The following is an 11,895-nucleotide window of genomic DNA, read 5'->3' as shown; positions in this document are numbered from 1 at the left end:
ATTTTGATTCTATAGAAACTAAAGTGAAGAAAATTTTAATTTTAAAAGTAAGTAAGGGAAAACCCTATAGAAAACCCTATGCAAAGCTTAAAAATATTTAAAAATTTGTTTTAATTAAATTTAAAAATATAACAAACTGAAATAATAATTATATTTGAATTCTCTAAAAATTCAAATATATTCCCATGATTATTACAATCACATATATCAGCATCACTGTTCGTGTTGGCCAAGTTTAAAAAGCTTAGCAAAATAAAAACTCTAATCAAATGACCAATTTATTCCATTCAACCATTTACAATAATTATTATTTTAATATATAGCATATAAATCGACCATATATAATATATTCATGTGATTAATGACTCTCATTAGGCCTTTCCTCCATTTGTTTTTGCCAAAAACAAGCACTGTAACATCAGATAGGCATAATCGCACTTTTCCAGATTTGTGTTGTCATCGATTTGCTTTTTACACTCGACCAAAATTCGCTGCTCTTGTGGACTGGCTCGAGTACCTACCAATTGCAAATCGACTTTGTTATCACTGCCAATATAATCACTGATCACACAGAGGCTATAGCATTTGATATTTGAGGAAATATCGGCCACGGGGGTATTGGGAGCCACAGCCTCCACCTGGGAGCTTGTGACATTGTGCCTCCTCAGACAGCTCTCTGCGGAATTGGTTGAAGGTAACTGTGTTTTGAGGGTTAATTGGGGGGTTTAATTGGTCTTAAGTGGTATGAAATTTCTCAGAAAATAAACCCTTACCTGGGCCACTAGGCAGAGGGTTAGCACAGCGAATGCAACCTTCATGGCGAACAACTATTTTCAAACTGAAAGCGATCCGAAGCTGTTTTCTGTTTATAGTTAAACATTACATTAAAATTCAGCCCAAAAGTAGTCAGTGTTTTTATTTTTAAATCTCCATTATTTATTTATTTATTTTTTTAAATTATTTTTGCAAAAAACAGGCAACCAAAACCTCATAATCTTGTGGCATCCATAATTCGGCAGGAAGTAGGCTTACTTCGAAATAATATACCAAGTCGCAGAGATCTGCAATTTGCACATAATTGAAATGCAAGCCGAATGCAATGGCTCTGTGTGTGTGTGTAAGGCATAATGAAGCTGTATCCTGCCCACAGGATATGCTGGGAAAATTTTCAATTTAGCCAGCAAATCATACGTAAAGTTTTCTCCGAAGCCGACCGAAATACATTTTCGGATGTCAATGCAATCAGTGAGCCATTTGACTTGGCCTTTCATCAACTCTCGACTCGACTTGGCTCCGGTCGAGTGCAAAGGATACATACAGGACATGAGGCTGCGGCTGCCGCAGAAACTTTTTGCTGGCCAATCACCAAGAAAGCGTTACTTGTAAATCAGCCAGCAACACACACACATACACATTTTTGAGATTAGGGAAAAAGTGGGCGTTGCGCAAAATGCTGAAGTCAACCGAAAATTTGTGGGCAAAATATGTTGATGACAAGCAAATATCCTGCTAATGCAATTACGTTGGCCCAGCCAGGATAGCGATTTAATTGACAATGCAAATTGAATCAACATTTGTAACTGTCTAATCGAATTAGCCGCCCAGAAAGTGTCCTTTCTCGGGCTCATAATTCAATTTCTGATTTACCAAAATGGGGCTTTTGGTTCCTGATTCTGACTCCTGACTCTCTGATTCTGACTCTTTGTCGTTTTGAGGCTGCCGGCTTTTTTGGTCCAGCTCAGCAAATAAACTTTGCGTTTTCATTGCGGCAAAATCGTCGACTGCAGTTGGCCCTTTGACCGCACATACACATACCAGCGGGGGTGCTGGCCAGGATTTTGAGTGGACCTAACCACTGGAACGTGCCTTAACTTATAAAATGTTGCCAGGACTCTTAGGCTGCCAATTGCAGGCAGACTTGCAGCCTCATTTTTTTAAAAACGAAGCTGGAATGCTCTTAAGAAAGGCAGTAAAGGCTGTAAGATGCATAACGACAGGCTGAAGGATCTCTTGAAAAAAGAGAGAATGAGAGAGGGTGAGAGAGCGCTCTCTCCGTTATGCATCTTGCAGTTTAAAGTATTTTTAAAGAGATTTAGATTTTTTTAGATTTTTGAAAGAGTTTTTATGATTTTTAAAAATTATTTGACTGAAAAAATAAACTATTTTTGAAGTCAATAATAAACGTTCTACATTTTAAAGATTTTTTAAAAATATTTTAAGAGCCAAGAAGCTCCTCTATATTTAGGGTATTGCAATTGCTGCCACTGCACTTCGTTAGGGACATCTAATCTAGCTTTGGTTTGGCCTTTTCGCCTTGGCAACAGCAGCAGCAGCAGTAGCAGCAGCAGCAACAGCCCCTTGCCAAGGACCCACCTGTTGGCGAATTAGGACGAAACACTCGAGAGCCTTCGTCAGGCAATCCCGACATTAAGACGCTGGCAATGTGTAATAACTGGCAGCTTGAAGATGAAGGACAAGAGCGAGCCGCAGGACTTAGCTGGGGATTGGGTATGAACTATAGGGAGACTGGACTAAGAGCCGGCATGACAGGACGCTGAGCTGGCAGAGCGTCATCATCATCATCATCAGCAGCAGCAGCAGAAGGCGGAGCAGCGGCTAAGGATGTGACAATGCCTGAGCCCGTTTGACATGAGCATGATATAATAAAAACCGCAAACAAGTAATGCCTACGAACCGGTATCCTGCAGACCCAGAGTCCTTCATTCTAGGTCCAAGTCGCTGAGATAACAACAACGGAGGCAACGGAGGGGCTTGGGGATGACTATTCAAGTGCTGTTGTCAAGAGCTGAATCCTCGCCTAGCCTGTCGTGTCCAGCATGTCCTGTATGGCGATGCTGCACTGGTAAAAAAAAATCACCTAAAGGTGGCTTATACTATAAATTATTCCATACATTTTACAAATATTTATTGATTATATTAAACTGTTAGGAAATATCCTAGAATTCAAAAATCCTGGATAACTGTCCTCCTAAAGACCCTATTTCTAAGCATACCTTTTGTTTCGCCAAGTGTATTTGAGGCGCCTGCGGGCATGCCGTTATCCTTTGGCGTGATTAAGCCACAAGTGCGTGACATTTTAATGCGACATTTATGCCCAGGACAAGAGATTATTATTGAAAATGCGCGACCGGCTCGCGTGACAACAACATCAGGGCGGGCAGGACAATGGCAACAACGCAGCATCAACGAAAACATAAATATAAGTATAAACCGCAGGAGCAACCAAGGATAACAACACAACTTGCTTAACGCCCTCATCCCCACTCTCCCCGCCACAGCTTATTTATTTATCTTCCTCGACTGACACCCGAGTGACAACTTTTGTTCCGGCTTCCTCGTGGAGATTCACAGAAAGACAACTATGTCTATGTCCTGTCAGAGGAGTCTCCTCGTGACATTTCTGAGCCACCTCTGCATCGCCAGTAGTACATCCTAAGCGCAGCAAAATATTTAATTAAAAGCCAAGGCAACCCAGCTGACAAATGTTTCGGGGGATCAGACCGAAGATGAAGCGTTAAGAGCAAGATCTTGAAATTAAATTTCACTATTCACTAGAGTCTTTCCCCTTAAATAAATGTAAGCGCACAGCTCTCAGCTATTAAGTGCAATATGTAATGGATACCTGGGCGCAAGGATAATGCACAGCCCAGGCATTTGCCACACTGAACTCTCTGGCATATTGACGACATCAATACCCGTAATAAGCTTTTTTGAGGAAAACTGGTCTAGAACAAACATAAAGTATATATATATTCGAGTATACGATATCCATATCCTTTCTTTTCCTTGGGTGGTGGGTTGTAATCGATCTATTTGAGTACTTGTTATCGATAATGAGTGTTTTGATGAGCTCTAAGACTTTTGATGGCTGGTAATAATATATCCTAAGCTACTGCAGGGCAGCAGCCTTTATGCTTTGTGTTGAAGGAAATGGCCAGGGATATGTTATGGCTATTTGTGGATAAGGATAATAACATAAATACTACATTTGATATCGAGGCATATAAAGGGTATAATGGATGTAGTAGGTAAATCTACAAGGGTTTGGGTAACTTGGTTTTCGTATTTAGTTTGCTAATGGGTTAGAGGGGTTAAGATATAAATAAATATTAATTTATATTTAATTTAATATAATAATATAATATAATAATAATTACATATCTTTAGAGCTAAATTATTAACCGTTACTCATCTTATTCTTTATATGTTTGCTTAGAATTATTCAGACAGCTTCTACAAATATAATTTTCACAGCGCAACTCGATTCTCCATATTTCCCATTTAAATTTCACTACGTTCAGAGATTTTTGGCTTTGGCAAATGTTTGCAGGACCAACATACATACATATACCCTTACCCCCCTCCCACCTGCCCCACTGCCTGCAGCTGTTGAAATTAAAATCGAAATCATAACATGTCAACACACATTTTGTAATGCAGCAAAACTAACCAAAAATAATAAAAGTCGGGGCTGGCCAAAGAGTTGCCTCTGCAAACAGGGAAATAATGCAAATGCAAATGAATCCGCGACAGCAGGATGTCGGAGGATGTCGGGTGAGGTTGGAACAGGTGTTCCACTTGCTTCTTTATGCCAATAAAAGCGGTTTGCATATGTGTATGTGTGTCTGTGCGACTGGTATAAAAATGTAATAACAAAGTTGGAGGCGACGTCGCTGCTTTTTATGGCCTTTTTTGTCATTGCGTTCTATACATGTGTGTGTGTGTGTGTGTGTAAAGTAAAAAACTATTTGCCCAGGCTCCCAGGCATTCCCTCTGATCCTTCCAGTAACCATTCCCAGTGCGTCCCTGACTTCGGTGTTTACCAGCAAAATGCCAATGGTCACAATGTCCCTGAAGGCAGGGTGAGTCAATGGGCCAGTAATTTTTCAACAATTTTGTATTTTTTATAAAATTTTTAAAATTATTTTTGAGGCATTTTTTATATATTTTTTTAAAAATATTTTCTGTTTATATTTTATATATTTTTAAAATGAATTTTTATATATATATATTTTTTTTTGTACATCTGCCCATGATCTAAGCCTGTTTCTCTTTACTAACCCTTGCTGACTAGTGCTCAGCTGCTCCAGAGGCCCCTTGAGCACTTTTGATCTCTTAATATTTGTTTAAAAAATCTACTAGTTGAATAATAATTCGAACTGAAACACCCTTCTATAACAGGATCGGGGTACGTTCTCATATCAATGTGCCAAAAGTAACCGCACGACGCTGAAGAAGTATGCTATGAAACCGGCTGCCTCCTGCCGAGAGGGACTTCAGCTGCAGGACAACGACAACGACGACCAGTAGGTCGTGGATCCCAATACCAACCGAGTCCGAGTCGGCGGGGTCCCTGTGCATTGGCATTGGCGGGCGCCCGTCAGCGTTTTCATTTCAAATTCAAATGCTGTTTGCATAAAAAACGAGCCAAGACATCGAAAGGCATCACGTGCCCAGGATCCACATTCCCTGAGAAAAAAAGAAAAAAACTGTTGGAATTCGGAAGGATGCCCCCTGCAGCTCCCTCTCCCCTTCAAAGGAGTGACAATAGCAACAAACGGATGGCTGACGAGATGGATGAACATTGGACAGTGGCTGCACTGGGAAAAAAACTAGAGAAATCTGTGAATATTCTCAATTTATTTCCAAAAACCAAATATATAAAATAAAAGCTTAAATAATTTGATCTAAAAATTTAAAAAATATTTAAAAAATACTACATATTTATATTTATATATATATATTTTTTAAATACTTTATTAAATTTGTTATATTTTTCTAGTGTCCTTCCCCTGCTGAACTAGGGGGAGGGCCATCGCTGGTCTCCTCTATTTCCCCACCCAAAAGTGGCGAAATGAAATTGCCAAAGACGTTTCTCTGGGAGTAAGTGAGATAGGAATAGCAGCAGAGCGAGATGGGAATAAGCAGAGGAGAGGTGGTGAGGCAAATAGCCAGCTGGCAGTCGCTTTGCATGTGCATGTCCGTGTTGGGTTAAGTGGATTGTTTACTTTGATTACAAAAATATGGCAAATGTTTGCACGTTTGATGTCTCACTATATATGTGTGTGTGTGTGTGTGGCGCAGACAGGAGATGAAAGAGAGAGATGCCAGAGAGTGAGAAAGAGGATAGATATAGTCTGAAGAAATCAAAATAAAGAAAATATAATATTGGTTTATTAAATCAAAATTCAAAAACTCTAAAAAAAGAACAAAGTTTTAATGTTAATGCAAAAATTCCAAGCATTCAATTTGAATAAAGTAACCATGTTTTGAGAAAGAAATTTTTGTTCTACCATGATTTATCGATGATTATTTTCGTTTATTCATAAATATATCATATTCGGATGTTTTTATTATTTTAAAAAATTTTAAGTATACAAGTTTGGAGATTTAAAATATTAGTTTCCTCACGCCGTCATCTCCGATGCAAAACACACACACACACAGAGAAAGCCAGCTGAGGGGGCAGAAGTACAGTCAGACAGCGAGACAAATGGCGTTTGCCTTGGCGCTCTTGTGAAATCCAAAGGCTAACAATATTGCAAAAAATCTGCAGTTATACATTTGACTTTTGGTTTATTTTTATGATTTTCACAGTTTGCAGTTGACCGACCCACCAGGCTTTTCACATTCTGACCATCATCCCTCCCCCCCCCAGGTTGATGGTTGGCTGATTTTTTATTGTGTCGCCGCGAAAGGCTGAAAAAGCGCCCTGGCAAATGGAAAACCAGATGGAAAGGAACTGTTGATTGTCGGGTATAAGAATATATAGATATATATACATATATATAGATTTCTGTAAGTACATATATATGGAAAAGGAGTGTACATCAAGGAGATAGATCAAGAATACTTATGTATGTATATCCCCAGATAAAACATCGGTTAAGTGAGATTAAAAAAATAAATTCACATGATTTATAAACAGAAATCTTTTTAATATTTTTACGAATACTTCATTTTGTTCCATTTTTTAGCAGTCAGCCTCAGTCCTGTCTCTTCCTGTTAAATCCTGCTGTTCTTCTTTCGCAGATTTTCCCTGGTGATCCTTGGCCAGGCTAACAGGTACTGGCCAAAGTTGTGATCAGGAACAAGATGAAGTTGTTAAGGATAATCGATATCCTCCTTGAGAACCTTGTAGATAAAGACCAGCTTCCTAAAGGGGATCTTAGCATCCTCCGCAGGATTCTTTTTCCGATGCAGGACCTAGTCAAGTCCTTAGTTTTTCTTGTTTAATAAAATGCCCAATACCCAAGTAAGTTTTATTACTCCACTGAGAGGAAGGGGAGTGTAGGTTTGCTGGGCCTGATGCCCCAAGTAAACACCCCTGTGACCCCATGTGGGTCACTTCAACGAAAGGTCAAAGGCATTTATCAAACCGGCAGGCTCTCTAGCCGACCTGTTTGCTTTGGCCAAAACTAATTTTGACAGGCGCAAAAAAAAAAAGAATGAAAAAGAGTGAAAAAGCCGCCGCTTTTATTGGAAAAATTTGTATTTGTATTTGCTTTCGACTGGGAGTCCGGGGGAAATCGTTGGGAAATCGCAGCGGGTCACGCCCACAATGCCAAATAGTTTTCATTCTTAGCCGCTGGCTGCATTTTATTTTATTAATGGGAATTTGTTTTCACTCCCCCCGAAAAAGGGCGGGCGAGAAGGATGCGTCCAGGATGCGACCAGGATGCCGCCTCGTCGCTATTATGGCAGCCCATTTGTTTGCACGCGAGCATCCGAGAGTCGCGGTTCCGTTGCTCCACAGGGCGTATACGCTATATAATTTTTCTGGCGCTCTTGGCGGTCTCCCTAGCTCCACGTCCAGCAACGACCACATGTCGCTCATGATTAATTGAAAGATTCTCTCAACTTCAACTGTTTTCGGGTTTTCGGGCTTTGCGTTTGCCTTCCTTCCTTCCTTCCCCTTTTATTATTTCCATATAAATTTCTTATTTTTATTTTTCGCTTGTCCGAGGAGCTTGTTGCTTTTGGTGTGTGTTTCGCTTGTCCAAAAGTGTCTTGATTAATGGACTCTAAGCGGGGCGAGATTTAAATAAATTTTCTTGGAATATCAAATGCTACTTTTCCAACGGGCTTTTGACGTCGTAAACAATTAGTTTGTGTGCCTTAAGTATGGATTTTATTTAGGTGCTTTTTATTATTATTATTATATTTATACCCTTGCAGGGTATTATAATTTCAGTCAGAAGTTTGCAACGCAGTGAAGGAGACGTTTCCGACCCTATAAAGTATATATATTCTTGATCAGCATCAACAGCCGAGTCGATCTAGCCATGTCCGTCTGTCCGTCTGTCCGTCTGTCTGTCTGTCCGTCTGTCCGTCTGTCTGTTTCTACGCAAACTAGTCCCTCAGTTTTAAAGCTATCTGAATGAAACTTTGCATATAGTCTTCTATATACTCTCACTGCTATATATGTCGGAACGGGCCGGATCGGACGACTATATCATATAGCTGCCATACAAATGTTCGATAAATATTTAGAAAAAAAATGATAACTTAGCTGTTTTTCAACATATGTGCACTATTTTTTACATATGACCACTTTATATTATTTCTGAATTTTGGTAAAAATTTTATGAAAATCGGTCGACTATATCATATAGCTGCCATAGGAACGATCAGGAAATTAATAGAAAAAAATTATAACTTCGTTGTTTTTCAAACTATTTTTATCTACTCTGAGATAAAAGCTTTTTTTATTAGTTCAGAATTTTGGTATAAATTTTATGAAAATCGGACAACTATATCATATAGCTGCCATATAAACCGATCGGTAGGTGTAGGGAAAATGTAAAACTAGGAATGTAAAACTGTAACTGTCAAACTCTCAACATAATAAGTATAGATAAAATGCAATGAAATAGTATCTGCAAGGGTATACAAACTTCGGCGTGCCGAAGTTAGCTTCCTTTCTTGTTTTAATTAAATATTGATTATATTATATCTTTAAATTTAAAATAAATAACTGAAGGCTAGGAAAATAATTTCCCTGATGATTCCCTGATGATTTTACTTCCACGTAATCCCACATAAGGGGGATCTCCCAAACGTAAAGTCCACTCTCTCCGCTTCTCAATACTTCTCCCCACCTGTGTCCTACTCTCCCTAGCTCTCCCCACCTCTCTTTCCATCCACTTCTACCCATTAGGCTAATGGTTCTGATGTTCCGGAACCGGCTATCAGTTTCGGCAGCCAGCTTGTCTTATCTCAGCCCAAGAAATGGGCCTGCGTCTTCGATAAGGGCTTCCGAATGGCGCACTTTACGACTTCAATGCTTTGGGAATCAGTGGTAGAATGGACGGGGAATACATAGCAGTGGAGCACCCGTCGCCGTCGCCAGCTTATCCGGGCTATAGCTCCAGCGGCACCGTCTCCGTGGCCGGGCGACATCAGCGTTCCGTTGGCCAGCGAATGCCCGCCGGGCATTTAATACTCCTGGCCCTTCTGCTGGGCACCCTGGTGATCCTCCTCTATGCCTACTGGGACGTAATGATGATAACGGCTGGCGCCTCTCCCATGGCCAGACGCCACGAGGCCAACGCCAACGAGACTCTGTCAGAGAAGCTGCATCGAGAGGTGCGGATCCTCTGTTGGGTGCTAACCACACCCAAGTACCACAAGACCAGGGCTGCCCATGTACTGCGCACTTGGGGCAGACGCTGCAATAAGATTCTATTCATGACCTCGCAGCCGGATGAGGAACTGCCCACCATGGTGCTGACCAAGCCGGATCGATACGAGGTGCTGTGGGGCAAGACCAAGGAGGCGTTTACGCGCCTCTATGAGGAGATGCGCGACGAGGCCGATTGGTTCATGAAGGCCGACGACGACACGTAGGTACTCCAAGGTGAAAATGGAAAAGATACGGGGAAAAATCTATATTTCATAGATGAATATTAGGTTGTTTTCACATCGAATTTTATGGGTTAGATAAGCTGAGAGATAATCGTAATAGAAATCTGGTTCGAAGCATTTTAATTTATTAATTATAAGAATTTGCAAAGTTCTTCTTTCCTTGGTCTAAACATTGACACCTTCAAATATCAGCAATAACCCTTATCATTTTCCTGTTCGCAGTTTTATGTAGCAACATGAAAGGTTACTTTCAGTTGGAACTAATTAAGGCATAGTGAAGTTAGCTTCTTGTAAATTAAATTACAAAAAAATATATATATATTCAAGAAAATATAATAAATACTTAGTATATTATATTATAATTATTATAAATTTACATAATATTCTTAAATTACAATTATTATATACATAATTATATATCTCTCACTACTTATAGCTTTGTGTTTCTGGAAAACCTCAGATATATGCTGTACCCTTATTCACCCAACACATCGATTTATTTTGGTTTCAATTACAAGATGATAGGAACGCACCCAAAGAATTCGGTGAGTGAAATTTATAAGAAAAAATAATATACTATTTTTTTATTCATAAAAATTAATATTTAAATAAAATGAATTTAAAAATATGAATTTATTAATAAAATGAATTCTAATAAAATGATTTTTCTTTAATAAAATGAATATCAATAAAATGAATTTATTAATAAATTGAATATCAATAAAATTAATTTAAAAAAAATGAATTTAAATAAAATGAATTCAAATAAAATGAATTTAAATAAAATGAATTTAAATAAAATGAATTTAAATAAAATGAATTTAAATAAAATGAATTTAAATAAAATTAATTTAAATAAAATGAATTTAAATAAAATGAATTAAATAAAATGAAATTAAATAAAAAACATTTATTAATAAAATTAATTTAAATAAAATTATTTTATACAAAGTGAATTTATTAATATTTATAACAACTTCCCCTTCCCTTCCCCAGTCCTACATGTCCGGTGGCAGTGGCTATGTCTTGAGTCGCGAGGCATTGAAAACCTTTGCCGAGGGCCTAAACGATACCACCAAATGCCGCCAGGAGGACGACCATGCCGAGGACGTAGAGATGGGCAAATGTCTGTTCAATCTGGACGTCAAGGCCGGTGACTCGCGGGATGAACAGCTTAGAAATCGCTTCTATCCCACTGCCCCCTTTGGAGCCCTGCTCTCGGGCAATGTGGGCATGGACTTTTGGCTCTACAAATATGCCTACTACAATGCCCGAACGGTGAGAGAGCGAGTCCTTTTGGTCCTTAATTTACATAATTAATCGAACAAAAAACATTATAATTTTTTTCGCTTAGTGCATGGACTGCCTGTCGGAGTACCCGGTGGCCTTTCACTACGTGAACAGCCAGCAGATGTACGTGTACGAGTACTTTAACTACCAGTTTCAGCTGGCAGGCAGGCAGCAGGTGGCCGAACGGCTGCCAGCCAAGATCCGGGAGCAGGACCTGGTCATTCCCGAGAGCGACAACTCGGTGTCCTAGGAGGGAGTCCCCATTTGCCAGCTTCCCCCACCAACCACAACAATCTCTGCTTTACTCTATATATATATTTTTTTTTTTTCGTGTGTTTATTTATCATATAGTTAATATATTATGGTTATAAGGCGAACGTGCCAAGACTACGGCGTTGCCAACTAAGCTTTTTTCCCGCCTCAAATCATTCTCAGCCTTATTCATAGTTGAATTTTGTGAGTTTTTATTTTGAAATCTATTTTTTATATGGATTTCTTAGCTCTCGAGATTCTTTGATTTTTAATAACAAATAAATAATTTTATAGATTTTCAAGTTAAAATTTAAAACAATTCCCAGCTTTATTTTTACAGCCAAAATTTGGCAACACAGCAGGTCTACCCAGCTGCTGTCCTGTTGCGAGTTTTCCTTGTACACGTCCCAGGCCATGTATTCATTATTGAGCAGCTTGTGGCGCAGACACAACAGGGGATCAGAA

General features: G+C 39.1%; 2 protein-coding genes across 2 annotated transcripts; one reads left to right on the top strand and one right to left on the bottom strand.

Annotated features, from left to right (window-relative positions):
* Nucleotides 1-260: 260 nt before the first annotated feature.
* On the bottom strand, nt 261-911 carry Obp18a (Odorant-binding protein 18a). The gene is made up of 2 exons (XM_017181758.3): nt 774-911; nt 261-698 (listed from the first exon to the last, which is right to left on the bottom strand). Exons 1-2 carry the CDS (start codon nt 816-818, stop codon nt 372-374), a joined length of 372 nt encoding a protein of 123 aa, XP_017037247.1. The 5' UTR covers nt 819-911; the 3' UTR covers nt 261-371.
* Nucleotides 912-9,327: 8,416 nt separating this feature from the next.
* On the top strand, nt 9,328-11,568 carry tgy (twiggy). Its single transcript, XM_017181743.2, has 4 exons — nt 9,328-9,866; nt 10,325-10,433; nt 10,885-11,166; nt 11,243-11,568. The coding sequence occupies exons 1-4, from the start codon at nt 9,328-9,330 to the stop codon at nt 11,426-11,428; spliced, it is 1,116 nt and encodes a 371-aa protein (XP_017037232.1). The 3' UTR covers nt 11,429-11,568.
* The last annotated feature ends 327 nt before the right edge of the window (nt 11,569-11,895 follow it).

The sequence above is a fragment of the Drosophila kikkawai genome, chromosome X, assembly GCF_030179895.1.
Source record: "Drosophila kikkawai strain 14028-0561.14 chromosome X, DkikHiC1v2, whole genome shotgun sequence".
NCBI classification, from domain to species: domain Eukaryota; kingdom Metazoa; phylum Arthropoda; class Insecta; order Diptera; family Drosophilidae; genus Drosophila; species Drosophila kikkawai.
The sequence above is the reverse complement of the archived record's forward strand: the minus strand, read 5'-3'. Positions and strand labels throughout refer to the sequence as shown.